Below are 16,954 nucleotides of genomic sequence, written 5' to 3'. Positions count from 1 at the left end.
AAGCATTACGGCACTCCTCGAATTAACAGTTGCTACATCGTCGTTCTTACGAGAATTGAAGGATGGCCCGAAAGAATGCATGAGGCTGCGGCTCGCTGTTAGATCTACCGAAGCCATCCTCAAGACATTACAGGAGACTGTGGAGGAGGCTCAAGCAGATCCCAAAGACGCATGGTCAAACACCATCGAATCACTGGACGCAACCGAGGGCCCTTTAGAGCAGCTTCGAAGCATACTGAAGTCAATAAAGGATAAGCTTGCGAAGCCTATCACTGGAGCAAGGAAACTCCTTTGGCCGTTCAAGAAGGCTGAGGTCGATGACCTGATCAAGAATCTTCAAGCACAGATGCAGCTGATGAACCTGGCCCTGGAGAACGATCATATTGCCTTATCCAAGGCGATTCGCAATGAAACAAAAGAAATCAAAGACGGTATTGAGCAGTTATCTCTAGCTCAAGCTTCCGAAGAAAAGGATCGAATTTTGGAGTGGCTTACGGCCCTTGACTTCTCAGTTCATCTCAACAACCGCCTGGCTGAGCGACAGGAGGGGACCGGCAAGTGGTTTATTGAGTCACCCGAGTTCACACAGTGGCAACAGGTGGTCGGACAGACACTGTTCTGTCCGGGTTGTCCTGGCGCGGGCAAATCACTGATAGCCTCCGCAGTAATCAACCACTTGATCAATACGCCCGATGACGACAGTGAAGTGGGCATTGCATTTATATTCCTCACGTATCAGCAAGGACAGCAACCGAAAGTCAACGAGTTATTACTATGCATTTTGAAGCAGCTGACCCGACGGCTCAAGAGTGTGCCAGAAACAACCAAAAAGTTCTACATGAAATGGCAAGGAAATCGGCAAAGACCCTCAAAAGGAGAAATCTGTGACGCCATAGTTGCGACGGTGGAACTTTTAGATCGCTGCTTCGTAGTTGTCGATGCTATTGATGAGAAATACGTGATCGACAAGAAAACCTCCTTCGACTTTATATCGTCTCTCAGGTCTGTGCAGGAACGAAAGCCTTTCAATGTTCTAGTGACATCTCGACCAATCTCAGAAATTGCCTCGTGGTTCAAAGGGGAACCTCAGAAGGAGATACGGGCCTATGAAGAAGATATCTTGAGTTATGTGAATAGTCGCATGTCTGGTCCATTTGGCCAAAAACTTTCGAGACACCAGGATGTACAAGACTTGATACGAGCAAGCATTGTCCAAGCAGCCGATGGAATGTAAGTATCAGTGATTATTGTCTTGCTCGTTCTCAGACTCATATGACAAACAGGTTCTTACTTGCTCGTCTGCACATGGACACTCTCGCAAGCCAGCCTTCAATTGGTCATTTGAAGAGAGCCGTCAACAATCTTCCAAAGGGTTCCGAGGGTCTAGACCAAGTTTATTTAGATGCTCTAGAGAGAATCAATGGACAACCTCCTGAGCTTCGGGTCTTAGCAAAGAAGGTATTTTCGTGGCTTGTTGGTGCTCAAAGGCCTCTGGACATCACAGAACTTCGTCACGCTATTGCTATCGAACCTGGATCGAAAGATATGGACGAGGATTTCCTACCAGACGCCGAAACTCTGGATTCCGTTTGTGCAGGACTAGTCACAATGAGATATCTCGCTGCAAATCACTGGAGCGCTCGCTATAAAAAAGCCCTCGGCTTAATCCATTACACTACGCAGCAATTCCTGGCACGGAATCTTCACTCAGAGGAGGTTCATTTTGTGCTTGCAGAGGCGTGCCTGACATATCTATCATATGATACTTTCGAATCAGGACCTCAATCCGGTTTCAGCAAGTATCGCTCTCGTCTAGTCGACTATCCTCTCTACAATTACGCAGCCACTTATTGGGGCGTTCATGCACAGAAAGTTCCAAGCTGGATTGAGTCCCGATTTCGGTCTTTGATCCTAGCATTTTTGCGCAACGAGAGGAAAATCAACGCAGCTGGCCAAGTGCTCCCCCAGTTTGAAATGCACTGCCCATTTTCCTATAAAAGACATGATATATTCATGTCAGCAATGCAGACAATTGCTTATTTTGGACTAAAACAAGCCTTGGAACTGGTACACGAGACTCCTGAGAACTTCGACCAGCTAAATATCGACTCCAAAACGCCGATGTATTATGCCATTAAGAGAGGGTTTTATCACATTGTCGAATATATCTTATCAACAAGTCCGGGCCTAGACCTTGAATCTGCATGCGGGAAAGGGCTTTCCCCCCTGTCAATAGCTCTTGACAATGGTCATATACCCGTAGCTCAACTATTACTCGAGCATGGCGCAGACCCTAATGGAGCCGGAGGTGCACCTCTATTTTATGCGGCTAGTACAGGCAATCTTCCCGCTATTAGAACCTTACTCAGAATTCCTGGCATAGTCCTAAATCCACCAATTCAGCGAACTACGAATGTTTGCTGCTTCGCACTTGCAATGGTCGCCGAGAAAGGCCATTTCGAGGTAGTCAAGATTCTCGCCAACGCAGGGGCTAATCTTGATCTTGCTAGGCCATCAGTCAGTGCAGCTTGCTTGGGAGGTCATGAAGACATCGCCAATTTTCTCATCAGTAAAGGTGCGAGTACCAGCCAAGCCCTGTTCGGTGCGGTATCAACAGGGCTTTTGCAAATTGTTGAGCTTCTACTGGCGAAGGGCTGTGATGTCCACGAAATCTTTGACCTTTACGACAACGGCTCGGTACCAATGCATGCAGTTCAGCATGTTTTCATTCTGGATAGACTGATTATGGCTGGCGCTGGCGCTGATCTTGAACGAAAGAACAGATGGGGCCAAACGCCATTGCTCTGTGCGTGTACCTGTGGTAACGTGGAAGTCGTCAAGCGCCTGCTCGAACTGGGTGCGAATGTCAATGCAGAGGACATCTTTCTACGAACCCCTCTCTCGGTTGCAGTTGAACATGATCAATGGACTATACTCGAGCTGCTTCTGACCAACAAAAGCAAACATCAATCACCTGGCTGATTTCGGACAAACACCCCTCATGGTATCTGTAGAAAAAGCAAATATTCATATTGTAGAGCTCCTGCTCCTCCATGGAGCTGATCCAAGCATACGTTGCACAGATGGCCAGCTTCCTATGGAAGCTGCAAGGGAGCTAGTGCCTTCGCAAGGGGCAGAAAACATAATTTTACTTCTCGAAGAGTATATGAGCTCACCCGAGGGACAACGATCCTCTTGCGTGTTCTAATCTATCATATGACGGCAACTTGGCGGGCAATGTCAATAAGTTGATAATAAGCAAATATGGCCGGTAAGTCCTAGTTATTACAAATTAAACGATACAAAATAAAATCAGAAGCATTGGGGCGAAATTTTATACAGCTACTTTGCTTCAAGTTCAGCTCGATTCGTTATATCAAGAACATGCGGCGAGAGGAATGCCATTCTAGCTCCATGGGTAATTAGCAGTTGATTATAAACACAACATACTGCCTCATTTGCAGTGCTCTGAGAAACTCTAATCTAAGCCATCACCCTCTTCTCGAGCAGTTTATTTTCAAGTAATTCTAACATATCCTTCCTCACCATCAAACTCGCCAACGCCGACCTCGCAACCGAAACACCACACTCATCCACATGCCCAGCCGCTCCATCCTCCTCCGCTCTCTTACTGAAATGCACACCCGGTGTCGGCGTCACGCAATTGTCCTGCGCCCTCCCGCTCTGCAGCTCGCATATCTCCAGTGTCGCGCACGAGCCCGTGCAAGACTCTACATCCCAGCCGCGGCTCTTGCGTGCGTAGTACTCGTTGAAGGCGCTTGAGTCAGCTGCCAGCGCGAGGGTTACGTTGTGCCAGAAAGCTGGGGACAGCTCTGCGGATGCCTCCGTGACGGGTGGTGAGACTAGGGATCCATATGCTTCCTTGGCGGAGTAATACTTGGTCCAGACGGGGCCGGTTGTCTGGTAGGATGGATTGGTCATGTCTGCAATGTAAGTGACTGAATCCAAGACGGCGAAGCTAACTGGGTCGACATCGTAGACGCGGAAGGCTGGGTGGCCTGATGTAGGCGTCAAGGACGGGGCGATGTAGGAGGTGACCAGGGCGTTTGAGTAGTTTCTATTAGTATAGGAGGAATAGTGAATCTCGAAATGGTCCACATGAGTATGGCCTTATACATTTCAGTCTTAATACACAGTCTGTTATTATGGGATTGGCTGAGAGCTTACCAAAGAACATAGCCGCAATTGTGGAAGAGTAGCGGTTGACAATCTGGTCAAAATAATTCGACCTACGACAGTCAGCATCAACCAATAAATCGCCGCTCGACCACGGGAGAGTCCGTTTAGCTTACCCATCATGAAAAGTGTCCGAAGTGCCCATAGGCATATGTCCAATAATATACACTCTTTCTCCTGACTGCTCGCTGGCATCTAGCTCGCTGACAAGCCACGCAAACTGTCCGCTGGGATCTTTCTCCATGGTCTTCTCATACAGCCAGTAATTCTGGACATAGTACATATTCGTGCTGAGCGAGATGACCTTGAGGTTTCCATCAGCATACTTGACTGAGTATGCACCAAAAGACTCAGCCTCCGCCGCATCGGCAACTCCAAGCCATCGTTGCCATGCGGCCGACAAGAGGTTGTACACCCACTGAGCCTGGTTTCCCACGGCGGTCGGGGGAAATGCGTTTGTGGGCGACATCTCGTGGTTGCCAGCCGTGCCGTATACGAGATTCAGCCCTGCAGATGCCATACGATTGTAGGCATCATTGATATCTAGAGTATTCTGCGCTTGAGTCGTGTTCCAGACGGCATGGTCCACGATATCACCGGTGAAGATGGTGAACGCAGCATCCGGTACGATAGACTTGATGGCCGCATACATGCTATCCTCTAAGCTAACCGGGACATCGCAGTTATGATCTCCATTAGGGCCGGCCGGCGCGTCCGTCTGTCCCGGTGAATCGTCTGCGCTATAATTCCGGCAGCAGATCGGCTTCGTGCAGTTCGCATTCGACCCCGCCACGTAGAAGGGATCAATGTGAATATCTGAGTAATGAACTACCTTGATCGGTTCCTGTCCGCTGGGCGCTGGGCGTCCAGTGCTTGGCTTCGCCGACGGGAAGGTGATGGTATTCGGGGTGACATCAGGATAGCCGCAGAGCCCTAGAAAAGTCACGCAGAACAGTTGCGCAGTCTTGGAGCCAATGGTCATCTCCCGGAGGTCGTGTGCGATGACGGGACCCTCGAGCGCAATAGATCCCTCACAGACGTCATCATCCTCGGCCTAGGTGAAGAGTCAACTACGAAATTCACACGTCGAAATTGCTAGTTGACTTACTCCAGAGAGCTTGCAAACTTCTGATACTATCGAGACGAAAGCATTGTCACCCAAAAGTGCCACTCCCTTCAAGAGCACTAAGACTGCCTATCATGATTGTCAGTGTTTTGTTGGAGATCATTCAGCGAACCTGGCAAGCTGTACAGTCTGCAGCATTCACGATTGCATCCCAGATGTCATCGACGGTGCTCCTCGCTGTCACTTCACTGACAGAACCTTCTGCGACTTGCAATGCCCTCTCCTCTAGTGAGCGCTCTTGAAGAGCTATACCTGCGACACCTAGACCCAGAGAAAGAGTAACAAGTGAGTGAAGGGGACGCATGATGAAAGCCGAGAAATTTTATCAATCAAGCGATTGTCGGCTGATCCTAGCAATCTTCGAATAAGTCCGGGGATCAGTCGCCCGATCTGACTGGCATGCCGTGACTGAGCCTCCCAAGCAACATTGCGAGTGGCGATGGCCAGTTTCTATAGCTTACCGAAGATGAAAAGCCGCGGACCACCGATTGTCACCTTGAGCCATTTCACAGCACAACGAGATAGTGAGGAGCGGCCTGAGTAAACGAGGCTTGAACGCGTCCCCGCCGCACCTGCATATTCTCCGCAGCATCGCGCAGGGCCTTCTCGGCACCAAGGCCAATAGCATCATCAAAAGAAGACATGCGGATCCTCTTCTGGAAGGTGTGCCGTTGAAAGGCGGGCTGGTGGACTCCGAGCTGGCCGGGGATCGTCAGTGGCTTGCGCGCCCATATCGGCGGCAGGAGAGGAGTACAGCATCTATCGTGAAGGAATCAAGCTTTTGGGGGTTGCTCTCGGTGTAGAGATTGGGCCATGTTCCTCGGCTCATGGACGTGATCGACATGCCCCAGTCCGAGACTGCAGACGCGGAAGACTCGTTGGAGCACTGCAACACGTGGGAGCTGATTTATTGAACGGTGAAAGATGATTGGCTGAATACGGCGGCACTTCCAAGTCCAAGTCGCAACGAGGACACCACCCCACCTCTGATTAAAGAGATGGAGTGCGGAGACAACACCAATCATTCTAGGAGACGTCATGGGGGCTCTCAGAAATTGCTATAGTATAATGGACAAGTAACGCCGGTAGATCACCTAGCTCATGTAGCAACCGTTGTAGAAATTATGAGGAATTGTCTCTGAGAAGAACCCTTAAATTGTGGAAGAGCCTCATATCTGTGGATCTGCTAGACATGGCTTCACGTACCTTTCACATCCAACTTCGAATATGCGACTCCTTGGTTACCTTTGACCCTCGATTTAAAACTTGGAGTTTGATGCCAATTCCCCCGCAAATCACATGCAACTAGCCAGAGGAGCAGTTGCACGATTTCTTGATACTTCGACCAAGGCTTTTGATTTATAAATCCAGGAAAGGCAGGCCATCCCTCATCCGGGCCGTGCTGCGGCTCAAATCTCTTGGACCTTCCGTTAAGGTACTGAGAGCGACGTTGCTATAATCTATCTGCTTTTGCTGCCTTAGTGGCCAAGCTTGTTCGTATTGCCAAAGGCGAGTGAGTTCCAAACAGTTGAGGTAATTACGCCATCATTTGAATTCGTAGCAATTTCAGACTACCAAAACGGACGATCCTCTTCCTAGATTTATAATCGTGTCAAAAAATCAACAAGCAGGCTTCTGAAGAGCGATAAGAAACCGGAACTTGTAACTGCCCCCCCTGTTGATTGGCAGGCTGGTCCGGGACGTTCCAACGCGTAAGCCCTCGTCTTGCGTTTGATCGGCTCCGATCTCACAAAAGCTTAACACGGATCAATTCCTGGCCGCCACTGCGATCTACAGCCCGTCAGAAATTCCAACTTGTGTCCTGTCACATTGGATCATCGAGGTCATCGAGGGCTCGCCCCTGTAGTGTGCTGATGATAATTCTCTTTAGTCGGAATTTAGCATAGGTATGGTTCTTGCGCCGACGAAATTAGTGACAAATTTGCTAGTAAGAAACACAATGATCTGGGACTCTCGTACCAAGTCACAATCACATACATTTGGGAGCGCTGAGTTGATCTTTCAAAGATTCATCGTTTAGGCCTTTCGGCCAAGGCATCTTCACTACCTAATCTGCCTCATTCAGAGGGTATCTGTCTCTTCTCTCGTCACCTTCCTTTCTCCCACTCTCCTGTGTAACATAGAAAACAGTAATAAAACTAGAACAAACAAGTAGATATCTCCCGCTGGCGCAAGAAACTCCTCAACCCCGGGGGAATATATCAATATAATGGTATATACAGGCTATCTAACCTAGTATAGGTAGCCAGGAGAAGTGAAAAGAAAAGAATAAGGTATTTGGTCATCCCGTCTAAAGTTTGCCGGCCGTTTCCCCGTCGATACCAAGAGGCCATCTCAAGGTAGAAGATATAGTGGTCCTCCTGTCTCTGTAGATCCATGCAGACACCATCTCCCCGAAAATGCTTTTGTAGATTTTATACTGCTCCTTTTCAGCGTCCAGTCCCCAAGGGGCGGATGCTGGCGCCGAGTATGGCTGCTCTTACGAGATGGCCAACACCAAGGGACCAGCCATGATGATGCTGTCCGTGAGCTTGCCATCCAAGGGGCCAGCACTGGCCAGGTTGACGTAGACGGTGCCGGCAAGGTTCTGAGGGATCTGGCATCCAGCGGCCTCGGTGAAGGGGGTGAAAGCAGTGCCTCCTGGGATGCCACCAGCGGTGAATGCGCAGAAGGTTGCACCGGCTGCGGCAGTGGATGATAGCACCAAGGTGTCGCCAATCTTGACAGCGGCATCGGCAGCTGGTGAAGTCTGCGTCAGGGTAGGGAAGGCAGTCAGGATTAGGTTGCTGCCGTCGGGGCAGGAGGAGATGAAGGGCGCGGCGAGCGAGAACACCTGCTGGGGAGACAGCGGGGTGTCAAAAGGGCTCGGGGCGGCAGCGAGGCCGGCGGCAGCACGGATGAAAGTCTGGTGACGCGCCTCGATGGAGAAGATAGAGCCAGCGGTGGCAAGAATTGACGAATCGGACAGGATGGGTGCGGCACCGAGGTACGCGGAGACACCAACCTGCTCGAGAACTGCGGCAGTAGTGACCATGGCCTTGGCGTCCGCAAAAGCGGCATCGAAGTTGTATGTGCAGGGCTGGACGGGCTGGATGCCAGCCTGTGCGAGGGCACCCTGAAGCAACTCAACGTGGGCTGCCTCAGAGGCGCCAATGTTGAGCAGGTCGTTTACTTGCAATTCGCTTAGGCCAAGAGCAGTGAAATCTGACGCTGGGAACTTGGCGAAACCTTGCTGGTAGAAACTCGTCTCGAGCCACTCCAATGTTAGGGCGCTGTTCCGATGTGTTAGTCCTTAATTCCTGCCAATGGCTGCTGTGTCTGGCTTACAATTGCAGAACGTCGAGATCTGTGATGCCCAATGCCTGCTCTGCTGCCGACTGGCGCTTCATAACCTCGTGGATCTTCATCTGGTTGGAGGTGAATCGAGGATGCGATGGGAGAGCGGTGGCAACGGCGGCCAATCCTGCCACAATGGCGGTCTTCATAATGGAAGGCATCTTGACTGATTAGATCTTAAGTATCTTTTCCTTTCTTTTCTGATCGACTCTGGTGTAGGTAGAGGAGGAGGTTGAGCAGTGACCGGCAACTCGTTGTGGTGAATGAACGTAATAGAAATGGAAGAAGCAGCGTAGCTGTTTCTTGGTAGGCCCGCCTGGGTTGTTGATTAAAGTGGTATTAAAAGAGAGAAGCCAACGAGAGAGACAGACGACTATCCAGCAGAAAAGGAGAGTGAGTGGAAACGATGATCCCACAAAAGCAGACCAGCGCTTTGTTATAAAGAAGGCAAGTGGGTGGTGGTGGACAGGAGTGAAGGAGAAAGAGGTGAAAACATGAGACGAGGAGGAGAGAAACGGCCGAAGGTTTATTAAAGAGAACTTCCTGGCCCTGGCAACTCTGCCAAGCGGGAGGGACTGCCAGGTGGGGAGCCGTCCACGGAAGGTCAGCTTGCCGTAGCCGGCTACTTCGAGTTCCCTCTGACCAGCAATGCGGGATATCCAAGCTCAGGGCTAATAAGCTTCAGACCGTGGCCCGGGAGAACAGGAAGAGCAAGGGCACGCACAGGGGCTGTCCTCCGTGGGCCTGGGGGAGTTCAGATGGCACTCATCTTGATGTTTCGTTTCCTTCGCGCCCTTTCAGGCCCTGTGAGAGGTCGAAGGAAGGTCTTGAGGCTCGGAAGAGCCAATGAGGAGGGTTCCAAACGAAACAAGGTTGCGTTGACAGGCCCCTAGGCTTGCGGATGGTGCAGCATAGCGCCGCTCCCACGCCTCCGTGTACAAGGTCCGGCTGTCCTCGTAGAGATGGTACACTCGGTACAGTCGAGGATGTAAGCGGGAGAGCAGCCAGGAGTGCCACAGCGCAGCCTTGGCAGGGTCAATTGCAAGTCGGCTCGCCAACGGACCTTGCGTGCTTGACAGGGGCTTAATTAGTGGGGGCCAGGCCGGGGTTTCGCAGCATTTGGCGGGCTCTGGCAGTCAACGGCGTTGAGCTGCAGTGTGCGGCAGGGCGCCTGGGCAGGGGTGGCACGGGGCTCGGCTGGGGTTCTCTGACGAGCTGCTGTCTCAACCTCGTTTCGGCCAGCGGACCGTGAGAGAGCCGAATCTCCAAAACTTCAGAGCCAAGTGTCCCTTGCGACAGCAGCCCACTCTCGCTTATCACTCATGCGGAGCTGTCTAGACTGTAGTCTATAGAGTAAGCTTCTTTCCTGACTCTCTGTCAATCCGTTTCTAGTGTAGTGTCCCGGAAGAGACGAGTAGCAGATCGTGTGTAGAGCTCGCAGCCGACGGATAGAGCCCTGTCATGGAGCCGGATCTCTAATGAAGGCGAAAGGAATAGTTTGGAAAGCCCGCAGCCTTGTCGCAGTTTCTCGGATCAAATCATAGTCGCAGGGATGACCATGCTGAAAAGGCTTCCTCCCACGTTTCCATGAGCAAGACTCTTAACTCATTTCACCTCGATATCTCCATGATCAGAGTTCTGGATCAATGTCTCACTTGTTACCGCTGCTAAGCTTCGAGATTTGGTGATGTGCGGTCTCCTCGGTGTACATCCGCTGAGGGGCCTCGACCATCCTGTCGTGGACCCTTGGCGATGTCTTGGAAGGATGAGCATCGTACATCCTGTACATGCAATGCAGTCTGGCCTTTCCGAAGACCTCCAGAAAAGACGCCCGGTGGCCATTCTTCTGATCCTGCGAGTTTGTACATACGTCCAAATTGAGCCGTACTAGTCGCTGCGACCGTCTTCTCATTGGCCTAGACTCTGTGAAGAGCCTTGAAGCTTGCTCATAAGAAAGCCACGAGGAGGACGACGAAACAAGATGGTCGATCTTGTGGCGGCGTGTAGGTCGGTGCGCCGTGTTTTAAGGGGACACCGGGGGCCGACGAGATTGGGAGGGCGACTGAGGTCTTCGTGTGCAGCGTCTCCCTGCAAACTTAGGCTCTAGCGTCGCATCTTGTATCTGGGATTGGATCTTGGTTGCGATCTCGTGTTCCCCCTGCCAAGACCGTTTAATTGACCATTTGGATGGTTGGCAAGAGGTGATGCGGCCATATGGCGAATGGAAGAGAGATGGCGGAGGTATAGTTAGAGGCAGGTAACCGAGATAGATACCTGATAGATTACAGTGGAAACTGGATCACGGCCGCTGACGGCAGTCACGTAGCCCTCCTACCTATCCAGGAAGCCGCAATGCAAATACAGAGTTACCGGTAGCAGCTTCTATTTTAGCTTTTACCAGGGGCAACTGGCGGCGTTTTTGGACGCGAGATATACCTGGGATAATTTCACCTTAATCTTATTCTCCCTACCTGATCCTGGGATATGTCTGGGTTATACTCTTCACTTCCAAGAACCCCCGGGCGTTTTTGATACAGTTACCCAGATAGAGTCGAGAAAACAGATTGATAACCTTCTTAACCTTAAAATGCCATGACCTGTCAAAACTCCCACCGTGGTACATCATACCTCCACGCGGTCAAGGAATAGGCGGCTCGAGTACGGGCCCGTCAGTTATACACAGGACAGCAATGGTCGAGACAATATTCCCCCGAGACCTCCCCTGCGGCCTCCTCACTCGTCGCTCCACTGGAAGCAAATATCCCGAGCGAGGGCATGAACAAGCACAAGCACTCATGGAACTTACAAACACACACAGAGAGAGAGAGAGAACTGCAGTGATGTGCCGTATAGAAGCCGTCCCGCCGCCGATCTCACTCCCACTCACACAAACAACAACAAGCTGTGGTCCGCGCTCGCTCCATCGGATAATTCTTTCTGCTACATTCCACCTTTTTCTGCGTTATAATGGTTGGATAGGCGGATGATCTCCAGCGAGCTGCGACTCGCACTGCTCCAGGAACTCGTCGACACCACCCACCCCCTTCCACAGAGTGCAAATCCCGTGCCGGCCGGCTCGGAGGGCCGCAGAGCTAGGCCTTCCACCCTCCTCCTCTGTCTTCGGAGATATCCTCTGCCGCGAAGTTGCTTAGCCTGAAGGCAGGCCCATGATCTACGCTGCGTTTTTCTATGCACAAGAGCACGTACTGAACGCGGGTCCACGCATTAAGATCAGGTGAGCTGCACATGTATGCCTGCGAATGTATTGGGGGGTGGTATTAGAACGTATGCTTCCTTTCTTTTGCTAGTTGATAACTTGAAGTCTTGGTCTGTTCAGCTCGGCGCCGCCAACTAGGAGTACAATCACGGCCATAATACTATCGCTTCTTCAAATGCAGACACCAACCATCAACAAAACAAAAGATACACTTCAGTCCGTGGGTCAAGCCTCTTTCTCCTTTTACTAACAATCTCCCGCACGTTCAGTCTTCCTCTATTTATTTTCACCTCGGTATAACTTTCTCCAACAACGAAGCCTATTTGGCCTCTCACTGTGATAGCCTGCGGCTAGCAAGTGCTTCTTTAACTCTCCTCTTTGCTTTACAGCGCATATGGGTTCAAAGAGCGAATGGTCAAACAACTGGATTGAGCGTTAGTATATACACATTTGACATCTCAATGGTGGGAATGACTTACGGCGGACTCTTAGACAGGTCCGTCTTCAGAATGACCGGAACGCGTGTCATCTCAGTCACGTCCTGTATGTACTCGCCGCCTTCTTCTCTTAGCTTGAAGAGCTTGAGATACTTCTCTTTGTTTGTCAGGCGTGTCTCTGGAGCCTCCGTGATTGGCGCCTTGGAGTCGGATCTGGTGCGGTGCAAGTTGCCGGCTGCAGTTGACGAGGATCGAGTCGGTGAGCCCGGCACACTCTGTGTCGGCCGTTCAGCTAGGGAAGCGCCTGCCATTGCCTCGGTGATGTCTGATGCGTTGTCATCGTCGTCATCAAAGAGGGCATCGACATCATCCGTCGAGATGGTCCCGGTCTCAGTCTGCTTGCGGGCAGCTTCCTCGCGTTCCTTCCTGACCCGCTCGGCCTCTTCAGCCTGTCGTTGAGCTGCCATGGCGTTTGACATCCTGACAGAGGCAGCAGCTTTCGGTCGCTCATCCTCTGGGACGTAAGCCGAACTAGGGACGCCCTTCTCCCAGTAAAGCTCAAGAACCCTCTTCTCCTTTCTGAACTCAGCCTTCTTTAGTGGAAGCTGATCACAGTGGACGCGCTTCTCGAAGCCCCACTCAGGGATCAAGACGTCGAATGCTGACTCATATACGCAGATTACGATACCCTCGCTGATGAGATCGCCGTTGACTTCCTGCTTCTTTCTATCCATGATGCGGCAGGACTCAATATGAATGCTCTGTTCCTGGGCATTTTGAGCCGAGTCTTTCTTGGTGTTGCACGATTCGATCGTCTTAACAAGATTCTCCAGATCGTCATTGTACTCGATCTTGCCTTCGGAAAGGACAGCTTCAAGTTGCCTATGCACAATAACATCTGCGTACCGCCGGGTTGGGCTGGTGAAATGAGTGTATAGTGGTAGGTTAAGAGCATAGTGCGGCCACAGCTGTTTCACAGTCTTGCCTCCGATAAAGTACTTGGCACGGTGCATTGTCTTTAGCAGCAATGTCTCCATACCTTTTCGAATATCGGTATCGTCAACTTTGAAGAGACTGTTCTGAAGAGCGCCACTGCTGGAGCTGTCGATCTCGTAACCCAAGGCCGTCATCCGATCCGCAAAAGTCTGCAGACGGCGCTGATTAGGCGCCCCTTGTCTACGCAGAAGGGCCTTCTCTGGAAGAGCTTGAGCGAGACGCTGAGCGACATACGCGTTCGCTTTGTGCGTAATCTCTTCTACTAGCTCAGTTGCGGAAGTAGAATCGAAGATGTTGTGCTTGATAGGAATGTTCTCGTCATCAAGTTGCTGGAGGAGACGCAGCGGGGCGATTGGCTCGCCGCCCGCGCCCAAACGCGCTTCCCGAAACTTCTGGGCAACAGCCTGATTGTGTTAGCATTGTAATTCAATTTTTGATCAGTAGAAAGAACTTACGTTCAGAATCTGGAGATCCTTGAGCTGAACAGTGCTGTGCTTGAAGGATCCCTGGCCAGAAAGAGCCTCGTCAATTTCAGTCAGGGTGATCTTGCCACCGCTCTTGATAATACTCCTTCCAACCCAGATATCGCTATCTGCAACTTGGCCGTTGTGTGGATTGACGTTGAACACCACACTAACGGTCAGACGCTCCTGGCCTGGAGTGAGGGAGCAGACCTCGCTGGACAGCTTTGGTGGAAGCATAGCGCAGAATCTGTTCACAAGATGCACAGCAGTGCCGCGCTTCTTGGCTTCACGGTCGACCAACGAGTTGGCCTTTACAAAGTGAGTGACATCAGGGACATGGATACCAATTTCAAGCTTTCCGTCCGGCAAAGTCTTGAGATGAATCGCATTGCCGAGCTCGACTGAACCATCCATGTCAAGAGTGAAGGACTTCTCAGTGCGGAAATCACGACGGGCAGCAATAGCTGCCTCGTCCTCCTTCCCAAGTGACCAATCCTGGAGGCCGACGCTTCGCAGCACGGCCTCGGAGAATTCGTCGGAGGCAAAGTTGTTGTCTCGAAGAAGAGCATCAGTCTCGACCTTCAGGTCACCCATTCTACCGAGCTGCTCGACCAGAGTACCGAAGGGGTGGAGCGATGTGATAGGCCAACGCTTGATGCACGCAACGAAGATGCGGTCAGCATAGTCTTGGTGCTTCTCGACAAAGTCGCGGGGCGCCTGCTCTGTGGGGATGGCAATGAGAGGCACTCGCTTGTCTGTGGGCTTGAACCAGACGATTTTGGGCTTCTCTTGCTGGCGGCTGTCTTGACGGCCACCACCATCTCTAGCAGCACGCTCAGCTTCCTGCTTCTCCTTCGTAGCCTGGCTGCTTGGTCGGAGCAGACCAAGTGTACCGGAGAACATCTGGCCGGCAACACGCTCAATGACAGCCACGATGTGGCCTGCATACAACGGCTTCTGCTCGTCGTTGATCTCTTCCTCTTCAACAAGCAAAAGACTCTGACCTTCGACTTCCACATCATCATTCTTCTTCTGTGTTGGGCGTTGTCTCAGACTGCCTCGGCGGCGAATACCACCTTCCGCGTTGTTACTATCATCACCGTTGTTGTTCTGGCTGCCACCATTAGTGGAACCAGTTCGGGTATCCGTGATATCCTTTCGCTTCTTCTTCTCCTCTTTTTCGCGCTTTTGGGACCACACCTCGTCAACATCGAGTAGCTCAACTGCGACAAGGTCTCCCTCAAGGGCCCGATTGCGGTCCTTGCTTCCACAGATGAAAATATCCGCATCCAGGAGACCATCATGAGTGGACACATAAGCATCGCTACGGTTCTTCTTGTTAACACGCAGAATTCCAGAGACGAGTTGGCCGTCTCCGAGTAGGGCAGGAAGTGTTGCCTGAGGAAGGTAAGGAGTGAAAAGCGTCTTTCGTTGCTGCTGCTGCTGCTGCTGCTGTCCAGCCAGTTGAGGAGCGTGCTGGCTGCCCTGAAGACCGACAAAGCCTTGGCCATTCATCTGCGCAGCCTGAAGCGCCTGCAGCTGGCCAATCTGCATGGGGTTCAGTTGCTGACCCGGGAACATTCCGGGAATCAGCATCTGGCCCGGCATCTGAACAAGTTGTGGCTGTCCAGGATATTGAAAGTTGTTGAGATTGACGGACTGGTTCATGGAACCGCGGGGACGGTGCCCCGGCTGGAATCCCTGCTGGGGTTGATTGAGATTGGCCTGGTCCTGGCCCTGATTCTGAGCCTGGTTGCGCCAGTTGCCTTCGAAATTGCGCGATGATGTTCGAGCGTGACCGCTGCCACGGCGTGGGAAATCACCGCCTTGGCCGCCGGTTGACTCGGTCGAGAAGTGCATGGAGCCACCACGTCCGGCAGCGCCACCACGGCCGACTGCCATGCTCTGGCTCCTGCCGTGCGCACCGCCCCGACCTCCTCTCGTGGTTGAGCCCTGGGCGATTTGACTATCGGTAGGTGTCTGAGTAGGGGGTCTATTCTCCTCCTCTGGCTTGTCACCACCAGTAGCGCCAGGTCCCGGAAACTGGAAACCGGTCGTGGTACGTTTCTGCTGAGCAATCTCAGCAGCCTTTTTGGCATCAGCCAATGCCAAGGAGTGACGTCTCTGATGACCACCACCGGAGCCTCCGCCGCCTCGCCCTCCTCGAGATGCGGCGTTGTCTCGGCCGTGGGCTTGCTGCGAGTTGTCAAAGTTGCCAAACGCAGAGCCGGACGCCCCAGAAGACGGGGCCGGAGGTGGTCCCATACCCATATTCGGGAGTGCCGACTGATTACGACGATGTGACAGGGGTTGGGTGGGAGGAGCCATGTTCTGCTGCGGTAGCTGGTTGGGGAACTGGAAGCCGGCTTGCGGTGACATGTTTGTCATGCCCGGCTGTAAGGGATTGTAGGCACCGCCGGCGGCGAGGGGCTGCCCCGGCGGGAGCATGCCCATGTTGACATATTGTTGGTGTGTAGCTTGGATCTGCTGCTGCTGTTGCTGCAAGAGCTCGATCTGCTGCTGGATGGCAAGCTGCTCCACTGCAAAAGAGGTGACGTTAGTATCTGCGATGATGCCAATGTGGATGAAGCTCGACCCCAGAGGTGAAAATAGAGGAATCCCGAGACCAACTTGACAGAATAAGGAGAGCAAGATCAAAACATACTTCCAGGATTGGCAAACATGCTCATCAACGGAGTCAACTCGGAAGGGCTTCGACGATGGGCAATGTGAAGCCTGCGGCCAGTAGGGCCGGGAACACCCCCTGTTGGAGGAGGCTGCTGTTGCTGCTCCATGACGAGCTAGCCGGTCCAGGAGAGCACGTCAAGTGCGAGGAAGAGCTCAAGCTGATAAGCTTACGACACTGTAGTTGTCGCTGTCGAGAGTCGAGCTTGAAACTCTGTGATACGATGTGGCGCCGGAGCCGGCGACGGATTTGACGAGGAAAGACAGTCAAAGAACAGCTGGTTGTGGATGTTTTTGGGGTTGTGTGGTTGTGTGGCGGCGGGTTGTGGGTGGTGGTGGTGGTGGTGGTATCTTTTGGCTTGCTTTTTGGGTAGGACAGGACAGGTAAGAGGAACGGCTCCTCAAAGTAAGGAAGGTAGGAAGGAGGGTAAATGAAAGGATGGAAAGAGTTGCTTGCTGAGTACCAAGGAGTGTG

At 52.0% G+C, this 16,954-nt stretch overlaps 3 protein-coding genes across 3 annotated transcripts; all 3 read right to left on the bottom strand.

The window, feature by feature from the left end:
- Positions 1-3,483: 3,483 nt before the first annotated feature.
- On the bottom strand, positions 3,484-5,627 carry UCRPA7_4949 (putative sphingomyelin phosphodiesterase protein; the record flags this gene model as incomplete). Its single annotated transcript, XM_007917500.1, has 5 exons — positions 3,484-4,130; positions 4,189-4,250; positions 4,314-5,251; positions 5,306-5,392; positions 5,517-5,627. The coding sequence occupies 5 exons, from the start codon at positions 5,625-5,627 to the stop codon at positions 3,484-3,486; spliced, it is 1,845 nt and encodes a 614-aa protein (XP_007915691.1).
- A 2,196-nt stretch (positions 5,628-7,823) lies between these two features.
- Positions 7,824-8,841, bottom strand: UCRPA7_4948 (putative twin-arginine translocation pathway signal protein; the record flags this gene model as incomplete). Its single annotated transcript, XM_007917499.1, has 2 exons — positions 7,824-8,616; positions 8,672-8,841. 2 exons carry the CDS (start codon positions 8,839-8,841, stop codon positions 7,824-7,826), a joined length of 963 nt encoding a protein of 320 aa, XP_007915690.1.
- Positions 8,842-12,280: 3,439 nt separating this feature from the next.
- UCRPA7_4947 (putative cell wall biogenesis protein phosphatase protein) lies at positions 12,281-16,478 on the bottom strand (the record flags this gene model as incomplete). The annotated part of the gene is made up of 4 exons (XM_007917498.1): positions 12,281-12,320; positions 12,377-13,734; positions 13,786-16,334; positions 16,460-16,478. 4 exons carry the CDS (start codon positions 16,476-16,478, stop codon positions 12,281-12,283), a joined length of 3,966 nt encoding a protein of 1,321 aa, XP_007915689.1.
- Between the last annotated feature and the right edge of the window lie 476 nt (positions 16,479-16,954).

The sequence above is a fragment of the Phaeoacremonium minimum genome, assembly GCF_000392275.1.
Source record: "Phaeoacremonium minimum UCRPA7 unplaced genomic scaffold PA7_03_scaffold_373, whole genome shotgun sequence".
NCBI lineage: Eukaryota > Fungi > Ascomycota > Sordariomycetes > Togniniales > Togniniaceae > Phaeoacremonium > Phaeoacremonium minimum.
The sequence above is the reverse complement of the archived record's forward strand: the minus strand, read 5'-3'. Positions and strand labels throughout refer to the sequence as shown.